At 39.1% G+C, this 12174-nt stretch overlaps 1 protein-coding gene across 2 annotated transcripts; it reads right to left on the bottom strand.

Annotated features, from left to right (window-relative positions):
• Positions 1–2372: 2372 nt before the first annotated feature.
• On the bottom strand, positions 2373–11678 carry LOC103432706 (cysteine-tryptophan domain-containing zinc finger protein 3-like). Of its 2 annotated transcripts, none has more exons than XM_008370903.4 (14): positions 11145–11678; positions 10174–10246; positions 9937–10067; positions 9448–9810; positions 8403–9355; positions 7748–8205; positions 5769–7651; positions 5533–5687; positions 4881–5041; positions 4607–4767; positions 3571–4380; positions 3297–3451; positions 3097–3204; positions 2373–2779 (listed from the first exon to the last, which is right to left on the bottom strand). In XM_008370903.4, the coding sequence occupies exons 1-11, from the start codon at positions 11295–11297 to the stop codon at positions 4186–4188; spliced, it is 4686 nt and encodes a 1561-aa protein (XP_008369125.3). In that variant the 5' UTR covers positions 11298–11678; the 3' UTR covers positions 2373–2779; positions 3097–3204; positions 3297–3451; positions 3571–4185. The 2 variants fall into 2 exon arrangements, with proteins under 2 accessions (XP_008369125.3, XP_028956230.2); XM_029100397.2 differs by having other exon boundaries at positions 10198–10246; positions 11145–11663.
• Positions 11679–12174: the final 496 nt, after the last annotated feature.

The following is a 12174-nucleotide window of genomic DNA, read 5'->3' as shown; positions in this document are numbered from 1 at the left end:
TGCTTAACGAGGTTTCCAAGTCCAAACCAGTGTAAACTTTTTCTCCCAAGATTAACATAATTACCCACTTTGGTATCTAAAAGTGAAAATCAATACGAGCGGTCTATGAGCTTGTTCACTTTAAATTTATTTTGGTCATTTCATGAAAAAGTTAACATTCTCGTGAAGTGGAGGGTCTAGCGTGACAAAAATACCTTTAAAAAGGTGGTCGCTCACATGACAATTTAAAGAGGATATTGATAGATTTTTCACGGAATGATCAAAATGATTTACGGTGAACAAAGGGATCACCTTTATCAAAATTTATTGTTAGGGACCAAAATGAGATTAGCCAATCTCAGGGGACTCGTACGGCTAAAAAGTCTTTGGTTTATGCTTCGTGAGTTTTGTTCTCTTGGTTACCTAGTGACCAAGAATAAATGGCAACTCACCGCTTGATTTGATATTCAAATTCGTACATTTATTCTTTGATATCAACAGTTGAGTTTGAGACATTAAGGCTATCTTCAACTGACCCGGCCAAAGGACCATATGGCTAAAAATAGCTCAGAATGACACGAAAAACGTCTCCATCTGAGGGCAGGCCAAAGGGCTTGTGGGCCCCACAAGACCCAAACCCCAAAACTAGGACAGTGGGCTGGCCATTTCTAGCCAGGCCTCCAACGCCATAATGTCAAACTTGACATTTTGCCAACCCTCCCGCTCCAGAATGTCAAGCTTGACATTGCCAGCCCTCCACCTCAACCCATTTGAATGGCAATGGCTACCTGGTTCCTATTTGAATGGCAATGGCTACTTGGCGTTAGCTAGCTAACGTCATGCAGCTGTCAGGTTACTGTTGGAATTTGAAATATTTTTTTTTGGACGAATTTAAAAAAAAAAATCCTATAAATTCCTACACCATTCCTACAACATTGAAAACTGAAGATAAGAAGTGTCACATAGATAAGAATTCTATCTAAAATTTGCACAACCAATTACATCTCGACACGTGGCATTCGAAATCTTATCCGAAAAATTATTGAGATTACATAAAGATAAGAAATCTGGAGTTACTCACGTTAGCGACACGTGTTACTCGAAATCCTATCCAAAATATTATTGAGATTATATAAAGATAAGAAATCCGAAGGCTTATTCATTTGGTGACAAGTGGCACTCAAAATATGTCCGAAAACCTTATTTTAATATCGTAGTTTAATTTAATTAACCATATTAATTTAATTAAACTAATAAATTATTTTGACTTATGACCCTTTGGCCCCCTCGGTTGGAGATAGTTTTTTGTCAAAGGGCTATGTCTAGCCTATGGCCCTTTGGCCCCCTCGGTTAGAGATGGTGTAAAATATGGCCTATCACTGTTCATTAAAATATAATTTCTTGAAGAGCTATAAGGCTAAAGGGAGCCCTTTGACCCTCCTTCGGTTGGAGATGGCCTAAAAGCATTCGTTGGTCGCCATGTGACCAAGGGACCATGTAATTTAAGGGTGAGGTTTGTTGGTCATAAAAACTGTGAACTATAATTCACGATTTTATTGACATTTTGGCTAGTTTTTGTTCCAGCTAGAATTTTTCTTAATTTTCTACTTTTGAGGTTAAAACTAATAATAATAATAAAAAAAATACTTATTACAGATTTACACATGCAAAAGATATCAAGAAAACTCAAAAGTTACATTTTTAATAAAAATTGCGAGCTATAACTCAGGATTTCATCGGTTTTTTGAGATGTTTAATAACCATCAAGCTTGTTAAAATTCAAGCATCGACTTCCCAAAAACTCAACAATTATCATTTTCACAAAAATAATGATTTACACACTACTTTTCGGTTTTGTTACCGTTTTTCTATTTAAACACAACTCTATTGTTTTTTTTGTTGTTGTCAAAAGATAAATTTATTAGATTAGAAGTTAGATTAGAGAGCCGAAGGAATTCAAACTCACGCAATGGTACAAAGACAACACTTATTTCCGGTAGATAGCCATTTGCAGCACAACTCTATCTAAATTCACCCCACTCTTAAGACTTTTCTTTTTTCTTTTTTTATAATTTTTAATTTATGAAAAAACAAAAAAGTACACATTACTTGAATTTTTTATATAACCTCTCTCTCTACACAACATAAACCCTAACACCCTTCAAATGTTCATCCATCCCCGGAGCATTGCCAACGGTTCCTCGTGCAATCAAATCTGCGATATTTGGAAGTCCCATCGACGCAAAGCCTCCAAGAGAACCCGATGACTCAAATCAGATCCAAGCTGGAAAACTCTCGAAATGGCGGGTGTGGCATGGCGGTGTTCAAGGGCAATTTGGTAACAAACGTGGTCTTTTTAGAAAACCAATAAAACTCAAATCTGTCATAAACAATAGACAAAAGAGACCAATTCTATTGATTTTAAATCTCAGAGATCAAAGTGAGAAATTATGCCAATCTCAAAGGCTCGGTTCTCCCGGCGACATTTTGAGCAGCATTCAGTAGTCGAATATTTGAAAACGGTTGTAACACAGGTATCCACTTCCAGCTTCTGCCATGAATGTCATTCCTTCAAACTCAAAGCTTTATTGACAAAACCCGGATAATTACTATCGCTGTCGCTACGGGTAATCAACTATTGAAGTAATTCTAAACCTTATTGTGTAAACCTAAACAATCGTTTAGTGACTAGCTATTCGGAAACTATGCACTACCCACATCCGGCAAAACTCGAAACAAGAATATCAGATCGAACTCAGTTGTCTACTAGATAGAGAACCGCCCCCGCCCGCTGCTCAACCTGCAAGCAGAGACCCCGTCCGGTTAACGAAACATTATATGCTCCTATAAATGCAAGATTTGAACTAAGGGGGTGATCAGTCATTGCATTCTTATTAGAGTTGATATTGCTTTTTCTAGTCCTTCGACTGAATTAAATCCAAGGAGAATCAAGAGACGGAAACAAATGCAAAAGGAGAAAACGGGAATGTGAAGATCACTACGCTAGAATAATCGGGTTCAATGCTGTCTCCTCTCACTCTCATGCATGGAAAAGTAATTATAATTATCTGAAGTCTGGAGAACAGATTTAACATTACAAAAGCATTAGAACCTTACCTGTTAGATCTCAAGGACCGACATAATAATATCCAACCGATCCCCTTCTCTTTACAGACGGAAACACGTGCAGATTCTTCAATAATTTGTATATATACATTGTAGCCACTGGAAGGAGAAAGTGAAAACAGAAAGCCGGTTGGAGACGAATGAACATAGAATGAATCATCAAACTTTCACAACAATAACAGCTAACAAACCTTTGAGGAAAGAAACTCCGGCAAGCGCAGCAGATTGGAGCTAACATGCATGACCGTGACAATAATTCGCTGATAATGTATTTTTTTTCTTTTTCTGATTTCGTGTCTATTAACGCAAAAGAGGATATCCTAACTACAACAAAGGTGAAGACAACCTGCACATGTATCAAAATCAAATTCAGACAAAAAAGTGCAAACAACTAAAATGGTAACTGAAAAGAAAAAAAGGTTTGATGGGGAAAATAAGAGATTATCTATTAGAAAAACAGCATACCTACGGTTTCCATTGTTTTCACCATTTTCTACAGTGTTGATATGGTCTCAATCTGTTGAATCAGATCAGACAGTTTGCGCACATACTGGCAGCTGCCAGAGTCTTCTCCACACAGTTCAAGATAACGGATTATCAAGATAAGTTAACAGTCTGAACAATAAAGGATCCCCAAAGCTGTAAGTTCTGGTTTTGAGACTCGAAATAAATCCCCTATTGATTTTAGAACTCGTTTTCTCGTCCTTATATACAACTATTATATCTCTCCTCACATTCTTGATGAAGTAAATCCACCTTCAGAAGCTGCTCAGAACCTTTTCAGCAGAGCTGTACTTGACGATGGTTCACAATACCTCAAAATAAATAATTGAGATCTGAATAACCTGTTTGGTCTCTGTCAGCGCTTGCAAGCAGATTCAGGACCACAAAATAAAATGACTAGGAGTCATCTACTTGAAACAAGAAGAGAAACAACCAGTTCCTCAACAAAAGTTCCAAGCAGTTCAGCAGAAGTATCAAGGACAGCCTCTTTTTCCTCCCTTCTTAAGGCATGAGACCAAGGATTCACCAATAGATAAACCTTCGAGGGTTGAATCATCCCAAAACTACTTGCCTCTTTTACCGGCTGATAGCATCCATTGCGAGCCGTACCAAATGTAGCAATCCTTCTACGTCTTGGAAGTGAAAGTCAAGAGCCCTTTTAATGGCAGAAATACCTTCTGAACGCTTAGCATCTCCCGTGTTTGTATTAGCAGCTGCAAATGCAAGCCGCGATTTCCTCGACGCTTCCATTGCAAAATTTACATCCTGAGTCTGCAAGTAATCATATTTACAAAATGTTCATTCGTTGTCCACACCTCTCTATTGTAAAAGGAGAATACCCATTCTTAAATAAATTGATAGTCAATTCTTGTTCATGCCCTTCTCTGACCACGTTATACATACTAAAAATCTAGAATAAATTAATTGTGATGAAAATTTGTGCAACAGTACAAGCGTAACAAATTGAAGTTTCAATATAGGATCTATATAAACTTACAAAATTGAGTATCCGGAGGAAATTGGGACGGTTTCGGGCAGCAATAACATGGTTTCCAGCAACTTGGGGAGAGCTAACGCCCTTGGGTAAGGCAACCTTGTCAACCGTTGAGGGGTTATTTAGGTTATCAACATCAGAGGCAGAGGAAGAAGGAGATTCACCTGATAGAAAAGCAGCAAGGATATCAAATTAGCAACAATTCAAAACAAGGCTATTAAGAGCCTTGCATCTCCTCTAGAACCAAGTAACAGCTCACTTAGACTGGTCAATTTACCAGGAGGAACCAATTGTAAAGCTCTTTGCAACTCAAAACGATCTCTGCTTGCACTGGCATGTGAGCAGTATACCGCCCTCATATAAGCCACCTCCATGCATTTGTAGGCCAAAGCAGCAGCAGCCATATCCTTGGCTTTCTCATATTCATGAGCACAAAACCTACAGATAATTTAAATTAATAAGGAAAAGCAGAACAGGCATGAAAGCTCCAGAACCCATAAATATAAAAGCCCGCAAAGAACGCTTAAAAAAATGGGATGGCTCCTACAATTGTTACTACAGTACATGCCAATAACTATTCTAATGACCAAAGATGGCAAAATCAATTATGAGAAGATCACTCCCTACATCTTAAGAGCTAATGCTATGCAAAAGGACACTGTCTCTGTGACCCCTCCCAACCCAATCCAAAAAGGCTTTAGATGTAAGTCCAAACACATGAGGGAAAAAACCACAAAAATATAGTTGAAAGTACTTCCTAAAATTGCGTACAACCATATTATGGGTCCCAATTCACACATGCAGGGTTCCGTGAAGGGTAGACAAGGACTCACAGCAAGGTTGCAAAAGTCAACACAACTCACTAAGACCCAAAACCAGTGCATGTGCCATGAGAACAGAAGTATTAATACAGCTCAAACTTGACTTACTTGCATAGTTTTGCGGTGCTACTATACATTTGCATGCACTGAGTCATGTCATTATGCTTGGCACTATCAATATTCTCCAACAAAGAGGCAGCATGAAGAAATTTGACAGCCGCTTGGAAGTAAAACCCCGTACTTTCGGAAGTTGACCCGGTGTTCTGCAAGGATTAGTATTACACATAATTATCGCAGAAAGGAGAACAGAAATATCTAATCATGAAAATATGATAGGTTAAAACCTTGACGCGATCAGCAAGATGCTTTAGATCCTTAGCTTCTTTCAGAGCACTAGTAACAGCCTGGCTGCTGGAGTCCCTTCTAACTGGACTAGGGGCATCAATATCCCTGGCACTGTGCCCATTCTGTAAAAGATGCCTTGAACTGATATGCTGAGTTCCATTCTGATTATCAACCTTTCTGGTTTGTATTTGCTTCAGAGCATCATTACCTTCAGAGGCATCAACTTGTGAGCTATCTGCTCCATTACCTTTTTGAGAACCCACAGCTGGTCGAGGACAACGGGTTGTGGTCTCATTTTGAGCCCCACCAGAGGTTGGCAAGGGTAGTGACTTCCCCCTAACTGAGCCTGCATCCACTCGTTCAGTTTTTCCGGAAGGAATCTTTGAGAACCTTTCACCATCACAATCTTGCAGCGAATTCTGCTTGGGAGTAGAAATTGCATCTTTTTTGCAAATGATTTCTGGCTTAACATCTGGGCCATCATGCCCCCCGAAATTCGACTGACCTTCCCTTTTACTGCTCTCAAAGGAAGATTTTCCAGTAACATCTTTCTTGCTGACATATTTGTTCTCAGTTTGACCAGATTTAGACCCACACTTGTTTTTACCATCCCCGGGTTTTATTCCATGGGAGGGTGAATGATCCTTCTGTTCACTGAGAACTTTAGAATTCTTGGCCTCACCAATGTCCAAATCAGATTCAAAGCTCCCATTCTTGTCCTTTAACCATGAAGAAGAGTATCCCTTCCCTGACTTTCTTGGGTGAGATCCATTAGAGTTATAATGCTTTCCATTCTCTCTGTATTCACCACCAAATTGATTAGAAGCCAAAGGTTTAGGACACCCAGTATCTTGACCTGAATTACCCAAAGCACCATTCATAGAAAGACCATTTGTGATATCCGGCGATGGGGCAACCTGCCCTCTACCTTTACCACCAGATATGTGATTAGAATCTCTGTCCTGGAAATCAAGCACAGAAGACTCATGAGACCCATGATAAGCCACGGTGGAAACTTTGTCCTTCCTCGCTGTAGCAGATCGATCGCTCGCACCATCATCTTCGCCATCTGAGCATCTTCTTGGGCTACCTATGGCAAAATGACCAGCATTTTGTGACTCATCCTTTCCAATGAGATCCCTGCCTACTGATGTAAGCTTATCGGGATTCAAGATTCTCATAGGTGAAGATGAGACGGATTCTACGGGTGAACCTTTAACTTCCTGAAAGCTGGATTTGGTTTTCTGGGAACCAGAGATTTTGGAGGAGCTTGAAGTTGCAGCCATAGGAACCTGTACAGATCCCAAATCTTTTTTCAAGGAATCCATACCATTCCTACTCCGGTGAGTTAAACTGCTGCCAATATCTTTTCTATGTTGTTGGTTCTTTGTATGGCTGCTCTTTTTGTCTGTTCTACCACTTCCTTTGCTTGCACTAGACTCTTTTCCATCAGATTTAGAAGTCCTTGCCTTCTTTTCTTTCCTGCGGTCGTTCTCACTAAACTCCTCCTTCACAGCAACTGAATGATCCTCAACATAACACCCTGTAGCTGGAAGGGAACCCATGTCAGAGGATTCCTTCACTTTTCTCTTTTTTGATCTACCTCTAGAATCACAGTTTCCCACATCTAAGGATCGACTTTTTAAGAAAACTTCATCCTTTGTTTTTGTAATAGAAGCAGCATGTGACCTATTCTTAATTTGATCTTTCCCTGCTGCAGCACCACTTGAGCTAGGACCTACCTCCCCAACTGCCCAATTGTAGTCTGATGTCCATCCTTCATCATTAATATGTTTAACTTCAGTCTTGATTTTCTTGGAAGCTCGAGAAGAATCTGGAACGGAGTCTCTTCTGCTCTTTATCTTTAAATTCTTGATGTCACCTGTTTGACGTGCTTTATTAGTAAGTAAATAGCATTCAACATGATTAAGGATGGCTTAAAAAGGACAAAGAAAAAACGCTGCTTCATAAGCCATACCTCCCCTAGTAGAGGGCTCTAAATCTCTATGCTTCTCCCTGTACTTGTGTTTCCGTTTCTCCACAGTCATGTCACTGGACTTGCTTAGCTGCTGCAAATCAGGTTCACTTGGCAGTGGAGACTGATTCACATCATTCAAGCTTCTACTCTTCACTGATGCCTGCACGGTTTTCTTCATGGAGTTTGGAAACTGAATGGAACCATCCTTATTAGTTGCATTTGGCAATTCTTTTGCTCCATTTTTTTTCTTTCCACTACTAGGCATGCCAGGCAAACCAAAATTTTCAAGGTTTTGGTCAGGGTTCAGAGGCTTAGTCAATGCCACTCCTTCCATTAAACCAGGATTTCTAGGCAGATTACTTTGACTCTCAGGGGCAGAAACTTGGTACTGTGGAATTAGAGCTTTCGTCTTTTCTGTTGTTTCATCCTCGTTTACATTACACCGATTCATCCCAGGCCTAAATTTGAATCAAGAGATCAAGCTTCAGAGAGAGAGAGAACAGAGAGGCAGAGATTGGAATGAACAGTCATTACACATTATAAAATGGCATATATTATCAATATACCAGTTCAGGTTTTGTGGATATAGCGATATACCATGTAATATAATGAATGTAGTGATAGGTTAGAAAATGCCTACTAGAAAGGAACTTACAGCCAATTAAGCATGCTACACAGCCACTTTTCAGGTAGGCTCTCCGGGTTTGTACCATATGGAAGAAGCCGCCATTTCAGACACTTGTCACAACACACCCAATTATCTTTTATCAGTGCAGGAGCCCCTGTAGCAGGAGGCACAGCAGACACGGGCCCATTTCCAGAACGTGGGAGTATATTTGAAGCCATCATAGGATGTGAGTCTGCAATTGATGATGGTTTATCAAATTTATTGCCATTTTGTCTCTCCCTTGATGTACTGTTAACTACAGGTGTGCTTTTTGCAACAGCATCAGTGTCCTTAAGCTTCTCTTCAAGGGGAAGTTCAAATAAATTTATTTGGTTATTTTCATCTATATCCCCAAACAGATCTCTATATGTATCCCTACTTTGATCAGTATTAGAACTGTTCACATGCGTGCTCTTCATCTTGGGCACTGAAGAAGAACAAACCCTTGAGCTTTCTTTTGGCATCTCAGCAACTGGGGTACTCTGACTTTCCTTCGGTTTCTTTTTTTCCCCGGGTAGCGGATACTCCTTCCCAGAATATAGTCTTGTATCATCCATCTCATGCAATCCAGCCTTCTGATTGATTTTCTGCTTTGAATGGTCCATGATTTCAGTATTTAAAGCTTTCCTCCCTTTGGAAACATTTAAGTCACCTTTTACCAATTCATAAGTTTTCTCTCCTCTGCAACGGCCCTCTTTCTTTGGATGAGCCAAAACGTCATCGCTTAAATTTACTTTTCTATCTTCCTGAACCTTTCCAGCCAAATCATTTCTTTCGACCGATTTTGTTTTCCTTGCTCTTGATACTTTCTCACCACCCTCCATGGTATGAGTTCCACTCGCTGTACCCTCTTTTAGAAGCTTTTCCTTTTCAATCAAGTAAATGAGGTCGTCATGAAGAGGTGACATCATATCCTCATGCACCGGAAAGGATGTCATAATCTGCTCCAGAGCGGCGCCAAAATAAATGTTTCAGTTTAAGCACACTATTTCTAAAACAGAAAACATCTGAATATTACAGGGAGATGATTCACCTGAAGAATACTGGTGGGAGATTCAAATGGGGCATCTCGAGGCTCATGAGATATCCCTTCACTCTCTGAAGGGCTATCATCTAGTGAGGAAGACGGTGTGGTATCAAGGCCAAGCCCACTGTAGATAGCATTTTTTCGTGTCGACAAGTTATCTGATCCCACTTTAATTCGCACCTTCAATGTTTTCTGGTCTGATGAATTGATAGCTTTCTTGTTTGCAGATTCATGCCGAGGAGCGTACTGGTCAGGTTGAACTAATGAGGGTGCCTTTGGTACAACAAGCGAAGTGGAACCAGTAGAAGCAGGTCCTACTCCCACTGACTGAGGTGTATTATAACAAACTGCATTGTTACGTTGACCAGACTGTGCGGAAAAATAATGAAAGATGCTCAAGTAAACTGAGAATTGTCAAAGAAACCAACAGAGACAAAGATTTATCTGTACAGAACTAGATATAAGTAGGAAATTATATGCTGATAAAGTTGATACCTCAAGTTTCAAATTGTTGGGAGATTTGAGTAAGCTGTAGTTGTGAACTTTTTGTGGAGTCTTCGGATGAGACCACACTGGAGACCGCTGATAGGACGGTAAAAAAGAGCCATACCCACCCCACTTTGCCCCTGTTTCAATGTATTGATTGCCAACTCATTACTTAAAGAGAAGGAACTCCAAATTAATGCATCTCTCAAGCACAAGAGATAATGTAATTCCGTTCTATTGACTTACCCAAATTCTCCGCAGATACCTCACCTTCAAATTCTTTCTGGAAGTGTCCCAAAACATCCTGAATTCTATCATCCTAATACCAGAGAGAGCAATATGAATCATTAAAATGCAAAGCTCGACAAAAAGACGTTAAGTAATAGTAAGAGCTAGAAACAAGGCGGTTATACTTCAGTAACACTCTTCATAGGATTCAGGCATCTTTAAGATTTAAGATACTACAATGTCGAGCTACCAAATATTAATTACCTAGAGCAATCACACTTCATGACCCTACAAAAATACTTAAAACAAGTATCAAAACTGGGGTTTTGAGATTTTGAAGGTCACCCATTGCATTTGAAGCATAGATAAATTCCACAAAACTTGATTTCTAACATTCAGATTTTACTATCCCGCATAAATCATAACTACACAGTAGCCCAATATGGATACAGAGACTCCAAAACTGAATCGTATGCAAGGGAAGTTCTATGGCACGTTAAACCGTTATCATAACCAGTAAGTTCAGTGCAAATTCCAATTATTACATGATCCAACCTCTCAAAACAGCATTTTCACGCCCGTCCATAAGTCAAAGAGGGATACATACTCACATTACAAAGTGGATGAATACGATATGTTAGCAACGCAATTACATGACAAGAACATGAGCTAAGTAACGAAATCCTAAACTACAGTTTCCGCTCCCTCAAAGCAAATATCAAATTTTTAAACTTCTTAAACTCAAGTAAGAGATTTCTACACCAATTTAATTCAATAAAAAGTTCTCATTCCATTACGTACCCTTAAATTCTTAACACAACCAAAGTATTCAAATTCAAAAACTCCATTAGCTCGGATCTAGCAAACCGATACAAGTCAACCCGAAAAGTTTCTAGCAATTCAAAACCAATAAGCAGCAAAAACACATGTACATACAAATCTACGTGTATATATACATATATGTGTTTATTTATGTGCTATACGCTTACGATGTAAGAGAGAGCATCGATGTTGGAATCGTATTCATTGATGTGTGAAGAGCAAGCTTCGCCTTCTTCAAGCTCAGTATCCTCCATCTCTCTCCGACCACCAAACCCTAATTCTACCCCCTCCCTTGCATCCCTAGTCCGCACAGAAATCATCCACAAATCTCTCCCCCTCTCTCAAAATCTACAACTACTAATCAAACCACGACCCATTCAACACAACCCAAAATCCCAAATCAATCAAATTCTCACCGATCACACAACCACCCTCAGAAATCAATAACCCTAAATCCCAAAATTCAAAATCTTCCAAATTTCCCAAATTAAAAACGAATTTACAAAATTAAACAAACCCAACTGGGTTTCTGAAAGCTTCGATTTCGCCAACAGCAACAATCTTATGCTTTTCAGAGACGCTTCCTGCGTGTAAATTCTATTGAGCAGAAAATTTGATCAGCAGCACTCTCTCTCTCTCCTCTCTCTCTCTCTCTCTCTCTCTGGTTTTTGGTGTTTACAGCAGCCGGTTTCTTAATTTCTGAATTTTCCTTTTTATAATTATTTTTATTTTCTTTCTCCCGGAAGCAAAAAAATTAATAACTTATTTTATGTATTTATTTTGGAAAATAATATTATTTTTTATACTTTTATTTGAGTTTTGGCCCCTCTATTTCCTGTTTTTTTTTATGTAATGGCTCTGTCGTGAAGACCCGAGGATTTATAGTTTGAGACGCAAGCATATGCGCGTGGAAGCACGCTTCCTCTTGTTTGGCCCTTAAGAAAATCAAGAAATTTACCTTTAGAGAAATTTTATTTGGACCCAACTATCTTATCTCTATACCCATCTAAAAAAATTTCTCTACTAAACTTTCAAGTTTGCCCTTAAATAAATAAGAATAAGAAAATATAAAAAATTAAACATTGGTGTTTTTATCTCTACACTCAATAATTCAAAAAAAGGCACACATCTGTACTCCTTCATTATTTCCCGCGAAACACACCCAAATGACAACAAAATATTCTTCTGAGTTCATCA

Source organism: Malus domestica, chromosome 03 (assembly GCF_042453785.1).
Source record: "Malus domestica chromosome 03, GDT2T_hap1".
Classification (NCBI taxonomy): Eukaryota; Viridiplantae; Streptophyta; class Magnoliopsida; order Rosales; family Rosaceae; genus Malus; species Malus domestica.
Note: the sequence above shows the minus strand (reverse complement) of the source record. Positions and strands in the feature narration are given on the sequence as shown.